At 38.1% G+C, this 15207-nt stretch overlaps 1 protein-coding gene across 2 annotated transcripts in view; it reads right to left on the reverse strand.

The window, feature by feature from the left end:
- The window catches only part of LOC128692065 (coiled-coil domain-containing protein 137), a 104648-nt gene that overhangs the window by 3731 nt on the left and 85710 nt on the right, over positions 1 to 15207 (reverse strand). For both annotated transcript variants that reach the window (XM_070085252.1, XM_070085253.1), the window contains one exon: positions 4033 to 4194. In XM_070085252.1, the coding sequence (XP_069941353.1) occupies positions 4033 to 4194 (162 nt within the window). The remainder of the gene's footprint in view (positions 1 to 4032; positions 4195 to 15207) is intronic.

Consider the following 15207-nt stretch of genomic DNA (forward strand, 5'->3'; position numbering starts at 1 on the left):
ATTGGGATTTTGCTGCCAATCCCAGATACGGTTTGCTGGTGGATACTGGACATCATAGGCTGGTTGTACGGGTGGTTGTGGTTGTGGCGGGCTGGTGGGTGACGCTCCGCTTTGTCCTTGAACTGACGAGTCAGCAGCGTGGGTCCCCGCGTGGCACAGTGAGTCACGCATGGCGGTGCCACTACCACCACCAGCACCACTAACACCATCCACTGATGCCTGTGGCCCATCCATGCCAAGTGTAGCCACATCATCCTCACTATCACTACCTAAAATGGGTGTAGGGCCACGGGATGTACTCCGGGATGTACTCCGGGATGTAGTCCGTCCCCTGGGCACAGCATAGGGTACACTACCCGAGCGCATGCGGCGGCGAACATACCGATGCTTCACTGGTGAATATGTTTCCTCACTATCACTACTCGAATGATCGCCGAGCGCAATAAAATCACAATCCACGTCAGAATCATCGTCATTACTGAAGTCAGAGGCCTGGCCACGGGAAAATATTAGTTTTCTCTTACGTTTAGGAACACCCGACCGTGAGTCACGAGTGCCCACACCAGAGGTAGAAGGTCGAGGATCGTCGGGGTTTTCTGCACTATTATCGATATCCTGGTCATTATTTTCGGTCACTAACTTGTCAAAGCCATAGAATTCGTCTTCATTTCCACTTCCATCAGTGTCAGAACTATCAGACAGGAAGAGGAGAGTCCCAATTTTCCGGGGAGTGAGAGCTGACTTGCGACGAGGCATGGTGAACAAGGGTGAATGAGCCGGCGTTCCCACAATGCTATGCAGGCGCCTAGATTTTTTGTTTATGGCGCACACCCACGGTGCAGACCCATTCTCTCACATGTAGGCCTATGAGCGCTTTCGCGCTAAATTTGACGGTGCTAGAATTTTGGCGTAGATCTACAGTTTGGACACTCACCAAAAAGCCGTAGATCTACGGGACGGACCCTGAAAGGGTTAAACAACCATGGTGACATTACACATCCCTGTCTAAGACCTACTTTTACCGGGAAGTAGTCTCCCTCTCTTCTACACACCCTAACCTGAGCCTCACTATCCTCATAAAAGCTCTTTACAGCATTTAGTAACTTACCACCTATTCCATAAACTTGCAACATCTGCCACATTGCTCCTCTATCCACTCTATCATATGCCTTTTCTAAATCCATAAATGCAATAAAAACTTCCCTACCTTTATCTAAATACTGTTCACATATATGTTTCAATGTAAACACTTGATCTACACATCCCCTACCCACTCTGAAACCTCCTTGCTCATCCGCAATTCTACATTCTGTCTTACCTCTAATTCTTTCAATTATAACTCTACCGTATACTTTTCCTGGTATACTCAGTAAACTTATTCCTCTATAATTTTTACAATCTCTTTTGTCCCCTTTCCCTTTATATAAAGGAACTATACACGCTCTCCGCCAATCCCTAGGTACCTTCCCCTCTTTCATACATTTATTAAAAAAAAGTACCAACCACTCCAACACTATATCCCCCCCTGCTTTTAACATTTCTGTCATGATCCCATCAGTTCCAGCTGCTTTACCCCCTTTCATTCTACGTAATGCCTCACGTACCTCCACCACACTTACATTCTGCTCTTCTTCACTCCTAAAAGATGGTATACCTCCCTGGCCATACATACATACATATCTATTATAAAGTTTAATTGATAAATTACACACAATAAGTGGAGAATTGTCAGTTTTTCACTGGTGGTAAACACTTCACAATTTCTCTTAGGCTTTAAAGAACTTCCACCATAATTACTTTTGCTCTTTGAGGCCATTATTAAACAGTAAACCATGGATAACTGAATTCGCGGATACGGGGGCCTACTGTATTATAAACTATCACTGAAGGATGGACTCAATGGTAGGCCAAATTCTGCAGTACTTTTTGTTTTTTCTTTCTAATTTTAATGAAATTTTTCCTGTGAATTAAGCAGCATTTGAAACCTACACAATGTGCTTCTTTTCACTTTTTTCCTTATAGTTAACCCTTTCAGGGTCGACTGGCCCTCTCAGAGACTTGTTCTCGGGGTCAGCCAAATTTAAAAAAAAAAAAAAAAATTTTTGCTTATGAAAAGATAGAGAATCTTTTCCCGATCATAATGACACCAAAAGTATGAAATTTGATGGAAAACTTACGGAATTATGCTCTCGCAAAGTTAGCAGTCTCAACGATGTTTACGCATCGGCGATTTTGCCCACTTTGAGCCCTATTTTCGGCCAATTCCAGTGTACTTGTCAACAAAAATTGTAACTATTTCGCAAGAGCTCCATTTTTTCTATCGAATGAGTACAAGAAACCACCCATTTACTGATTTCAACTATCCATCACAGTGGTCAAAATTTAACAATTTTGCCAATTTCACACAAATTTCATAAGATGCCACTTTCCGAATAGGGTCCAGAATAAACAAGAAAGACATTCCTGGCACTAAAATAAACATTTCCTCTGTTCATTAGTCACGTCCCCATGCCTCTCTTACATTCTTTTGCTTTCCACTTTAAATTTTTCTCACAAAAAAATAGAAGATTTACTGCTATGCAGACTACTGCATTAGTGTAGAAATGGTATAAATAGTATCAGCGCATTTGTGAAAGAATATTAGACTCACCAGTTGACGTGTATTGGACGCATAGCATGATTTGTTTACTTTTGAACTTTGATAAAAATCGAACATTTCTGCTACTTTGAGCTCAATTTCAAGGTACTTTTCATTGTAAAACCAGTCAAAATCATTATAATTTCTGTAATATGTCTTCCATTCTATAAAATGAGACCAGGAAAACTAGAATACAACAATACAATGCAAAGTCGCTGTTTTAATCCAAAAACATGGTCAAAGTTTTTTTTCTCATTACGCACTGTGTGCTGCAGGATTTTTTTTTATACCACCCACACTGACCACATAGACCCATTCTTTCATATGTAGGCCTACCAGTTTTCTCTCACTAGATTTGAATGTGCTAGAATTTAGGCGTACTAGTACGTCAAAAACCCTGGTGCTTAAGCCGTACTAGTACGGCCGAAACCCTGAAAGAGTTAAAGAGAAAAAAAAATAAAATTGTTATATTCTATAGGTCTTACAAGAATCCTTTTTCAACAAATTTGGTAAGATGTACAATGTTCCAGCTGACATCAGACGAAAGATAAAGAGATAGATAATCATCCTAGAGAGGGAAATAAGCGAAATGTCAACAGATTTCATTATACGAAATGTTGAAATTTGCTTTTTCTTTTTTTTTTTTGAGGAAAAAAAAATCCATAAAACCAAAATGGTAATACATATCACAAATCCCCTCTCCTGGATTAAAGAACAATCATTCCTCAATAATGTGTGAAAAAATCGTGATGTTCCTATAAAAACTCTTCGCAATAAAAGGAAAATAAAATCAATAACTTATTCCTGAGTTATTCACATACATAGTTTGCATGAAACTCTAGGGTGGCCGTGCGCCACCTTTCACCAACCATCACAGCTCCACTCTCATCGGCAACTCATAAGTCACTGAGGTACTGGTGGTGTGCGCAGTGATCACTAGGCGACTCAGGAGGTGCAAACAAGTACATATATTTGGATAAAAAACAATCATAAAAATCGTAATTTCTGGAGTAAAAAAAAAAAAAAAAGAAAACACCCGAATTGGCATCCTGTCGTCTTGACCTCAGCAACAACAACAAAAAAAAAAAGATTGAAAAAGATACTTAGAAATGTACTAGAAACAAGCTGATTACATGAAAATGATGCCAGAATTATGCACTATTTTTTGGTAAGAAAACGTTTTTTCAAAATTTTTCGATTTTTTTCAGATATAAGTCTCGCAGAACGTTCCTCCCCCCTTAAGTACATTTTCTTGTCCATGACAATTTAATAAGTTAGCACTTCTTCATACACTATATAGACAATGTAAAATGAAATATGCTTGTGATTAAATTAAGTAAGTGAGGCAACAAATTAATTAATGGAAGAACTATTAATCTAATACTTTAAGTCACCTTTGTTATTCCAAGTTTCTTGGTGAGCTTCTCTGTATGTAAACTTGGTGGTTCATACACAACTTCCCCAAATTCAATCTTGTCTTGATAATATGAGAATTCATCATCATCATCATCATTACTGTTCTTCTTTCTCTTTTGTCTTCTCCGTAGATCACGTTCCTGAAAGTAGTTCATTTCTTTATTTAACACTAATTAAGTTGGTAGATAAATTTAAGAGGGCATAGTTCTGGAAAGACAGAGAATGAATGAATTATGGTGAATGTGTTTTCTTCTTTGGGTCACAGTGCCTTGGTGGGAGATGGCCACTGAGGTAAAAAAAAAGGCAAGTAAAAGTAGGAAACAAAGTGAATGCAGAAAAGAAAAAAAGCAAGGTGATGAGGGGAACAAAAGAAGTCTAAGCAATGATATGTTAAATATCAGACTGGAGGGAGGGAGTTATGGAGGAAGTAGATGTATTTAGAGATTTGGGGTGGAAATGTTATGTTAGCAGATAATAATAATAATAATAATAACAATAATAATAATAATATTAATAATAATAATAATGGGAGCAAGGGGCTAGTAACCCTTCTCCTGTATACATTACTAAAATTAAAAAGAGAAACTTATGTTTTTCTTTTTTGGGTCACCCTGCTTCAGTGTGATGTTGCCGGTGCGTTGAAAGAAAGAATAATAATACAGTGCAATCCCGGATTTCATACTTAATCTGTTTCAGAAAGTCATTCTAAACCTGAAACATACGAAAACCGAAGTACAGTGGACCCTCAATTAACGATTTTAATCTGTTCCAGAGAGCCTGTCCTTAACCGATTTTATCATTATCCGATTTAATTTTCCCCACAAGAAATAATGGAAATCCAATTAATCCATTCCTGCTGTCAGGAGGCTTGACAGAATAGTACTTCAATATGATGCTATTATCAACTCTACAGCTTATTTATCTATCACAATTAATCTAATATGACATAAACAATATTAATAGCATAGAAATATGATATATACTCTAGAATGAATAAAATATGTCATAATGTATGTGAGGAGAAAGTGCTGGAAGTGTTGTTGTTGGGTTTATAATGGCCACTGAGAGAAGTACATATTAGTGGTGGAGGAGGCTTCTGCCACCACCATCCACAAACAATATATGTACGTAATTTATAAATAAGAAATATTTACATTTTGATTTATAAATAAGAAATATTTACATTTTAATTTATAAATAAGAAATATTTGCACTTACCTTGGAGGAGATGTTAGTTTAATTACGTAGTTAGTTTAATGGAGTGTAGCAGATATGCAGGGAATGTAGCAGGCATGCAGGGAGTGTAGCAGGCATGCAGGGAGTGTAGCAGGCATGCAGGGAGTGTAGCAGGCATGCAGGGAGTGTAGCAGACATGCATGCAAGGAGTGCAGCAGGCATGCAGGGAGTGTAGCAGGCATGCAGGGAGTAGCAGGCATGCAGGGAGTGTAGCAGGCATGCAGGGAGTGTAGCAGGCATGTACGAGGTGAGAGAAAGGCGAGTTTATTATGCTTCAATATGACGCTAGTATCATCTCTACGGCTTATTTATATATCACAATTCATCTAATATGATATAATAAACAATATTAATAACATAGAAACATGATATATAATCTAGAATGAATAAAATATGTCATAATGTATGAGAGAGTAAGTGATAGAAGTGTTGTTGTTGGGCTTATAATGGCCACTGAGAGGAGGCGGCTTCTGCCACCACCACCACTATCCACAAACAATATATGAATGTAATTTATAAATAAGAAATATTCACATTTTAATTTATAAATAAGTACAGTGGACCCTTGGGTAATGATGCCATTGGATAGCGATTAAATTGGTTATCGATGCGTCTTTGCGTAAAAATACTGGCTTGGCCAACGATGAAAAACTTGGTTAGGGACATTCGTTCCGAATGCATCCGCAAGGCTTGGGCCGCCCGCGGCTGCCCAGCCACTATGTACACCCAGTGTGCCATTGTTTACAAGCCAGGGTGGATGGTTGCACGCATACATTCGAAACATTTTGTATTATTCCATTGTTTTTAGTGCTTGTAACTGCTAAATAAGCAACCATGGGCCCAAAGAAAGCTTCTAGTGTCAACCCTGTGGTAAAAAGGGAGAGAAATACTATCAAAATACTATCGTACCACGGTCAGCTGCTGCTGCACCACCGTCAGTTGCTGCTGTACCATGGTCAGCTGCTGCTGCACCACCATCAACTGTTGCTGCACCACCATCAACTGTTGCTGCACCACCATCAGCTGCTGCTGCACCACCATCAGCTGTACTACTCAAAGATGTGGAGAGACTCTTGTTGGTGTGGCTTAACGAGAAACAATTACTGAGAAACAATTAACCCCAGAGGGTTAGCCACCCAGGATAACCCAAGAAAGTCAGTGTGTCATCGAGAACTGTAACTAATTTCCATTAGGGTCCTTAATCTTGTCCCCCAGGATGCGACCCACACCAGTCAACTAACACCCATGTGAACAGGAAAAAATTCCTGGAACTAGTGCTCATATTGGTGAATTTAAGGCCAGCAAAGGTTGGTTTGAGAGATTTAAGAATCATAGTGGCATACACAGTGTGATAAGGCATGGTGAAGCTGAAAAATTCCAACCCCAACAAGTGTTCAATTGTGAAGAAACAAGCCTGTTCTGGAAGAAAATGCCAAACACGACCTACATTACTCAGGAGGAAAAGGCACTCCGAGGACACAAGCCTGTGAAAGACAGGCTAACTCTCATGTTTTGTTGTAATGTTAGTGAGGATTGCAAAGTGAAGCCTTTACTCATGTATCACTCTGAAAATCCCAGAGTGTTCAAGAAAAACAGTGTCTCATCACTCATCAATACTCTTCAATAAAGGTGTCATTTTAGTACAGTGGACCCTCGGTTTACGATCACCTCCCAATGCGACCAATTATCTAAGTGCATTTATGTAGGTGCGTTTGTACGTGTATGTTTGGGGGTCTGAAATAGACTAATCTAATTCACAATATTTCTTATGGGAACAAATTCGTTCAGTACTGGCACCTGAACATACTTCTGGAATGAAATAATATCGTAAACCGGGGGTCCACTGTATTTATTTATGTATTTATTCTGCATGTCTCATTGTTTTCTGTGTAAGGAAATGTATATTTCATGTAAAAAAATTTTTTTTTTTTTTTAATACTTTTGGGCATCTGGAATGGATTAATTGGATTTCCATTATTTCTTAAGGGGAAAATTAATTTGGCTAACAATAAAATCGGTTAAGGACAAGCTCTCTGGTACGGATTAAAATCGTTACCCGAGGGTCCACTAAGTAAGTTTATTCAGGTATACACAAATACAGTTATGTACATAGATTATCATACATAGCAGCATATGTGTAAAGTACCTAAGATAACCCAAAAAGTCAGAGTGACTTATTTCCATTGGGGTCCTTTTATATTTACACTTACCTTGCAGAAGATGTTAGTTTAATTAGTTAGTTTGATGGAGGAGATGCTGGCAGAGGTTTAGGGTGGTGGAAGATATGTAGCAGGCCAGCATATGTTCAGTGGCCCGATACATATTCAACAACACTGGAGAGTTACTTTCGTGTCGTTTTTCTTTCGCTTACTCGCTTAACTTACTTGCTACACTGTTAATTCTACACTTTATCACTGGCTGGCACTATAGCCTTTATCGATACCTGCTGCTTTAGTATCGTACATATCGTAGAATCACTGCAGAAGGCACAGTCTCCCTCTCTCTTCCTCCTCCACTTTGGTAATTTACTATGAGATTTTTCTTGAATTTTATTGTGTTTCTTTTCTTCTTTATCACAGGACTGGCACTAGAAACTTTCTTTGGGCCCATGGTGGCTTACTTAGCAGTCACAACCACTAAAAACAATGGAATACAAAATATATCGCATGTACATGTGGAATCGTCCTCCCTGGCTTGTAAACAATGGCACACTATGTTATACAAGGGCTAAGGCCGCGTGGACACGTTTGGGACAAATGTCCTTAACTGAGTTTTTCATCGTTAGCCAAGCCAATATTTTTACGCAAAAAACGCATCGGTATTCGATTTTATCGCTATCCGATGACATCGTTATCTGAGGGTCCACTGTAATATTTCCCGTAAGAAATAATGTAAATCCAATTAATCTGTTCAACACCCAAAAATATTCACAAAAAATTTATTTTTTTAAAAATAACTAGTTTTACATACAGAAAACAATGATAAATAAATATAAAGCACTAATTTTAATGATAAATAAACATTACATACCTTCACTGAAGACTCTTGTTGGCATACTGAAGAAGGTGAGGAGGAGAGAGAGAGAGGGAGTTAGGGTTATTGTTTAAAAGGGGAATCCTCCTCCATAAGGACTTCAGGTATCAAAGCCCTCTCTGGGGTTACTTCCTTCCTTTGTCTTTTACTGGCACTGGACCTCTTGTCACACTAAAAATCTGTCCAGAGAGCTCTGTTCTGGCATCTCTTCAAGATTTGCCTAAAATGGGACAAGGTATTGTCACTGAACATGTTGCAGATACAGCTTGTATCAGCTTGGTCAGGGTGATATTTTTCAACAAAAGTTTGCACCTCATTCCACTTCGCACAAATGTCCTTAATCACTGAAGAAGGAAACTTTCTCCCCTCTCTCTTCCTCTTCTCTCTTCTACAATATCTTTCTTGAATTCTATTCTGTTTCTCACTTTCTTTACCAAAGGGCTGGGATTAGAAACTTTCTTTGTGCCCATGGTGGCTTATTTCGCAGTCACAATAAACAAGCACAAAAATTGCAAAATGTTTTGGATGAATGCTCACTCAACCAGTGATACAGCCAGACTGAGGCGGCATCCCGGCAGGCGGATGTGTCTGATACATACAATTCCTGAGACAAGGTACAATATCCGGAGTAAAATTTCACCCGAAAAAAAAGTGTTCTAAATCTGAAACATAAGATATCCAGTGTGTGCGAAATCTGGGGTTCCACTGCATTTTATTTTGACATGATACGTCAATATTGGCAGTTTGGAGGGATATGTTGTGTATCTTTATATGTGTATGCTTCTAGACTGTTGTATTCTGAGCACCTCTGCAAAAACAGTGATAATGTGCAAGTGTGGTGAAAGTGTTGAATGATGATGAAAGTATTTTCTTTTTGGGGATTTTCTTTCTTTTTTGGGTCACCCTGCCTCGGTGGGAGACGGCCGACTTGTTGAAAAAAAAAAAAAAAAAAAAATGATACGTGTTTATACAAAGGAATATAATAGTTGGGTGCACATGCCAAAAGTCCCTTTATATGCAGAGCATTTCAGGGAAACTGAAAATTAACTTAACGATAATACGGCAATAACAGTACATGTGGTCATTAGGTGAGTTACAATGAATACAAGAGAATTGAGTATTCTATCAGGTCATACTATAAGGCTTTAATAAGTCTTGTAGAGAAGAAGTACAATTTTGATTATAAACCTTTGGCAGCCACAATGGAGTGATTAACATTTGAGATGAATACAGATATTGAGAGTAAGTATATATAGATTATACTGATGAGAAAGTTTACCTATGTTCATGCTATTGAACAAATGGATGTATAGTTTTTACATATGTATTTATGATGGGCTGGGATAGATTAAAGAGATAAGGTGTTTTTTAACTGTAGTTTTAAAAATGCTAGCTGAGCCAGTGGTTCTGGAGATTTCTGGCAGGAAATTCCAGATTTTGGGCCCTTTCATGTACGAGTTTTTGAAAAGATTTAGCCTGACACGGGGAATGTCATAGAGTATTTGTGCCTAGTGTTGTGTCTATGAGTCCTGTTGCAACTGTCAAGAAAGTGTTTCAGGTTTGGATTTATATTAGAATTGATTGTTCTGTAAATGTAGGTTGCACAATAGTATGAGTGAATGTTTTGTATAGTGAGTAGGTTTAAGTCTTTGAAGAGTGATGGGGGTGTGTCTAGCAGTGGATTGTGTGATCATTTGCACTGCAGCTTTTTTTTGTGTTATTATTGATTTTAGGTGGTTTTTTGTTGTGGAACCCCAGGCACAAATAGCATAGGTGAGGTATGGGTAGATCAGTGAATAGTATAGTGTAAGTAGTGCTGTTTTGTAGGTAGTAGGTTGATAGACAGCAACCGCCCAGGGAGGTACTACCGTCCTGCCAAGTGAGTGTAAAACGAAAGCATGTAATTGTTTTACATGATGGTAGGATTGCTGGTGTCTTTTGTCTGTCTCATAAATATGCAAGATTACAGGTAAGTCTTGCTACTTCTACTTACACTTAGGTCACACTACACATACATGTACAAGCATATATATACACACCCCTCTGGGTTTTCTTCTATTTTCTTTCTAATTCTTGTTCTTGTTTATTTCCTCTTATCTCCATGGGGAAGTGGAACAGAATTCTTCCTCTGTAAGCCATGCGTGTCGTAAGAGGTGACTAAAATGCCGGGAGCAAGGGGCTAGTAACCCCTTCTCCTGTATATATTACTAAATTTAAAAGGAGAAACTTCAGTTTTTTCTTTTGGGCCACCCCACCTCAGTGGGATATGGCTGGTACGTTGAAAGAAGAAGAAGAAGTAGTGCTGTTTGTGGTACATAGTAATGTATCTTTGAGAGGATGCCAACTGTTTTAGAAACTTTTTTTGTTATGTGTTGGATATGGGTGTTGTTATGTATAATGTTTAATTGGACCTCACTTGCTCTACTCCCAAACAAAATGTAAAAGGATTTGTCTATATTAAGTGTAAGTTTACTGACGGTCAACCAGGTTGCTATTTTTGCGAGTTCTTTGTTAATGATAATGTTGAGTGAGGCTAGGTTTGGGTGGGAGATGGCAAAAGTCGTGTCGTCAACTGAGTCGATGAAAGATGAGGTGAATCACAGAATAGATGAGGGGGAAAAAGTTGAGTGGTGTTTTGAGGCATCTGCAAAAAGACATTTATCGACCGAGAGAAAAAAAGGGAATGTACTGGAGTATAGTGATACTAACACTTTTATATGAGTGCAAAGCATAGGTTTTGAAGGCTGCAGCAAAAGAGGGAAAAAGCAATGGAGATGTCATGCTTGAGAGCAATGTGTGTGTAAATACTATGTATAGAATTCAGAGCATAGAAATTAAAGGAAATGTGGAGTTACCAAGAGTATAATTCAAATGGCTGAGGAAGGGTTGTTGAGATGGTTTGGGCATGTAGGGAAGATGGAGAGGAATAGTGATGAACAGGGTGTACAGGAAGGCCCCACTTATACGGCGGGTTAGGTTCCAGGCTACCGCCGTAAAGCGGAAATCGCCGTAAAGTGGAACACCCTTTTTTTCCACTTATAAATGCATACAAACACTAGATAACAAGTTTACACTAACATATATTAAGTTAGCAATAGAACCAGGCATCAAAAAACAATAAAAAGGTACAATACACACATAGTGCACTCATTACTTACCTTAAAATATTTATAGTCTTAATCTAGGGTGAGACAAGTAGTATTTATTGTAAGAAATCAAGTGTGGTATGTATTGTAATAGGCAGGCTATTTCACCAGGCCACCCCACCCACACATACTATTCTATGATATTTAAGCATCCCAGAGCGATAAAATGTATATACAGTTCACTCATTACTTACCTTAAAATATTTGTAGTCTTAATGTAGGGTCAGGAGTAAGTAAATGAGATAAAACGAATAAATGAGAGAGAGAAAGAATGAATACATGAGAGGTGACAGGCCAGGCACAGAGTAAACAAACCAGGCTCCCACATCTTATATTTATGTTTATTTATTCTATTGTGGGGTGTATTTATCATCTTTTTATGTTATGTATCGTGTTTATTATATAATTTTGAAAAAAATATCATGGCTGGATTAATGAAAATGTGTATATTACCGTAATATACGACATTTAATGAGACTCAGTATTGTTATTATCACCACTTGTGGAAGTCGTCTGCTACACAGCTCACATTTATGTTTATTTATTCTACTGTGGGGTGTATTTATCTTATTTATATGTTATGCATCGTGTTTATTATATAATTTTGAAAAAAATATCATGGATGGATTAATGAAAATGTGTATATTAACGTAATATACGACATTTAAATGACTTGATGTATGTAAGTTTATTTAGGTACAGGTATACATAAGTATAATTATCAGAGTATATATAAAATATGAAATAACTTTTAAAAACATTTGAAATTTTGGAGTTTCCAGACAAAATGGAGAGACTTAGTGCTTACTGAGCTCATGGAGAATGTAAACAAACAGGGTGGGGCACGGTGACCGTATTAGAAAGTCAGGTGGGGGGAGCCGTATAGTGAGTTTTGGTCATAATTTGAAATGTCCGTATTAGCGGAACGCCGTAAAGCGGAACGCCGTAAAGCGGGGCCCTCCTGTATATATGTGGGGAGGAGGGGAGGAAGGATAGGATTTGTCCTAGGAACAGTTGGAGGGAGGGGGGATAAAGGAGGCTTTGAGCTTTAGGGGCTTGAGCATCCAGCATGCTTGTTAGCATGCTAGATAAGATTGAATGGAGAAAAGTGATTTTTAAAGGATGCGCTGTTAGTGTGTGAGGGATTCAGGGAAACCCTGGAGATGGGAAGGGCAATGTCTGCATCATGGAGGAGGGGTGGGATGTTGCAGTCAGTGGTAAACTGTTGACAGTGTCAGCACTCTTCAGACAAGACATGGACTGAATGAACTGATAATGAATGTACTTCCTTTTTAAGTTTTTCTGGGTCACCATGCTTAGAAGGGAGATGGCCATTGAGGTTATAAAAAAAAAAAAAAAAAAAAAAAGACTTACACAAAATTGAATAGCACATGGAAAGGCATTCAAAGTACATGCTACTCAATTTTCAATGCACTGTTTCAGCAGTATTAATGAAAAAATGCACTATATAAATAATTAAGTAGACACCAATGACTGTAGCACTTATAGTTAGCATATTTCAAATGTAAGTAACTTTATTCATGTACAGGTACATATACAGAGTTACATAAATTATCATACATAGCAGCACATGTGTAGATTACACAAAAAAGTCAGACAAAGTGACTTATTTCCACTGGGGTTCTTGTAATATCTGATTTAAACCTTAAAAGTTAAAACAACTAAGTAACTCAACTATGTGTAAATCAGTTACAATAAAAGGAGATATACAAGGAAAAACATAAACTGTGTTATTTACATTAACATTAAAGAGAGTCATGGTACATATGATGCAGAACATTTGAATACACAATCATCTGGAATAAAAGGCATGAGAAATGTAATTACATGTCATGTAAACTATAATATACACATTAAAAATGCCAGTTGTACAATTGCTTACATTCCTAAAATTAAAAAAAAAACACGCGAGCATTTTCTTAGCCTAGGGTCCTGTAGTTACGTGTGACCACTTGAGGGCTCACCATGAGTAACACTGCAGTTTACAACCACAAATTACAAAATTCACTACTCTGCAGAACAGACATTTCTTTATTAAAGTAAACCACCAAAACTAAAACATTTCTTAGTATATTATACAGTAATTTACATACTTTATAAAATAAAACACATACAGGTATCATCCGACTTATGACCAAGCTTGGTTCTGACCAACCGGTCATAATTCAAAATAAACCTAAGTTGAACCTTACTACTGAATATCAACATCACATTTTTGTAAAGTGCAAAAGGAGAGCAGATGATAGAGTGGGAGAGGCACTGTCAAGAAATTTTAATGAAAATAAGAAAAAATTTTGGAGTGAGTTAAACAAGTTAAGAAAGCCTAGGGAAAGTATGGATTTGTCAGTTAAAAACAGAGTAGGGGAGTTAGTAGATGGGAAGATGGAGGTATTAGGTAGATGGCAAGAATATTTTGAGGAACTTTTAAATGTTGAGGAAGAAATGGAGGCGGTAATTTCATGCACTGGCAAGGGAGGTATACCATCTTTTAGGAGTGAAGAAGAGCAGAATGTAAGTGTGGGGGAGGTACGTGAGGCATTACGTAGAATGAAAGGGGGTCAAGCAGCTGGAACTGATGGGATCATGACAGAAATGTTAAAAGCAGGGGGGGATATAGTGTTGGAGTGGTTGGTACTTTTGTTTAATAAATGTATGAAGGAGGGGAAGGTACCTAGGGATTGGCAGAGGGCATGTATAGTCCCTTCATATAAAGGGAAGGGGGACAAAAGAGATTGTAAAAATTATAGAGGAATAAGTTTATTGAGTATACCAGGAAAAGTGTACGGTAGGGTTATTATTGAAAGAATTAGAGGTAAGACAGAATGTAGGATTGAGGATGAGCAAGGAGGTTTCAGAGTGGGTAGGGGATGTGTAGATCAAGTGTTTACATTGAAGCATATATGTGAACAGTATTTAGATAAAGGTAGGGAAGTTTTTATTGCATTTATGGATTTAGAAAAGGCATATGATAGAGTGGATAGGGGAGCAATGTGGCAGATGTTGCAAGTATATGGAATAGGTGGTAAGTTACTAAATGCTGTAAAGAGTTTTTATGAGGATAGTGAGGCTCAGGTTAGGGTGTGTAGAAGGGAGGGAGACTACTTCCCGGTAAAAGTAGGTCTTAGACAGGGATGTGTAATGTCACTATGGTTGTTTAATATATTTATAGATGGGGTCGTAAAAGAAGTAAATGCTAGGGTGTTCGGGAGAGGGGTGGGATTAAATTATGGGGAATCAAATACAAAATGGGAAATGACACAGTTACTTTTTGCTGATGATACTGTGCTTATGGGAGATTCTAAAGAAAAATTGCAAAGGTTAGTGGATGAGTTTGGGAGTGTGTGTAAAGATAGAAAGTTGAAAGTGAACATAGAAAAGAGTAAGGTGATGAGGGTATCAAATGATTTAGATAAAGAAAAATTGGATATCAAATTAGGGAGGAGGAGTATGGAAGAAGTGAATGTTTTCAGATACTTGGGAGTTGACGTGTCAGCGGATGGATTTATGAAGGATGAGGTTAATCATAGAATTGATGAAGAAAAAAAGGTGAGTGGTGCATTGAGGTATATGTGGAGTCAAAAAACGTTATCTATGGAGGCAAAGAAGGGAATGTATGAAAGTATAGTAGTACCAACACTCTTATATGGGTGTGAAGCTTGGGTTGTGAATGCAGCAGCGAGGAGGCAGTTGGAGGCAGTGGAGATGTCCTATCAAAGG

The sequence above is a fragment of the Cherax quadricarinatus genome, chromosome 15, assembly GCF_038502225.1.
Source record: "Cherax quadricarinatus isolate ZL_2023a chromosome 15, ASM3850222v1, whole genome shotgun sequence".
Taxonomy (NCBI): Eukaryota; Metazoa; Arthropoda; class Malacostraca; order Decapoda; family Parastacidae; genus Cherax; species Cherax quadricarinatus.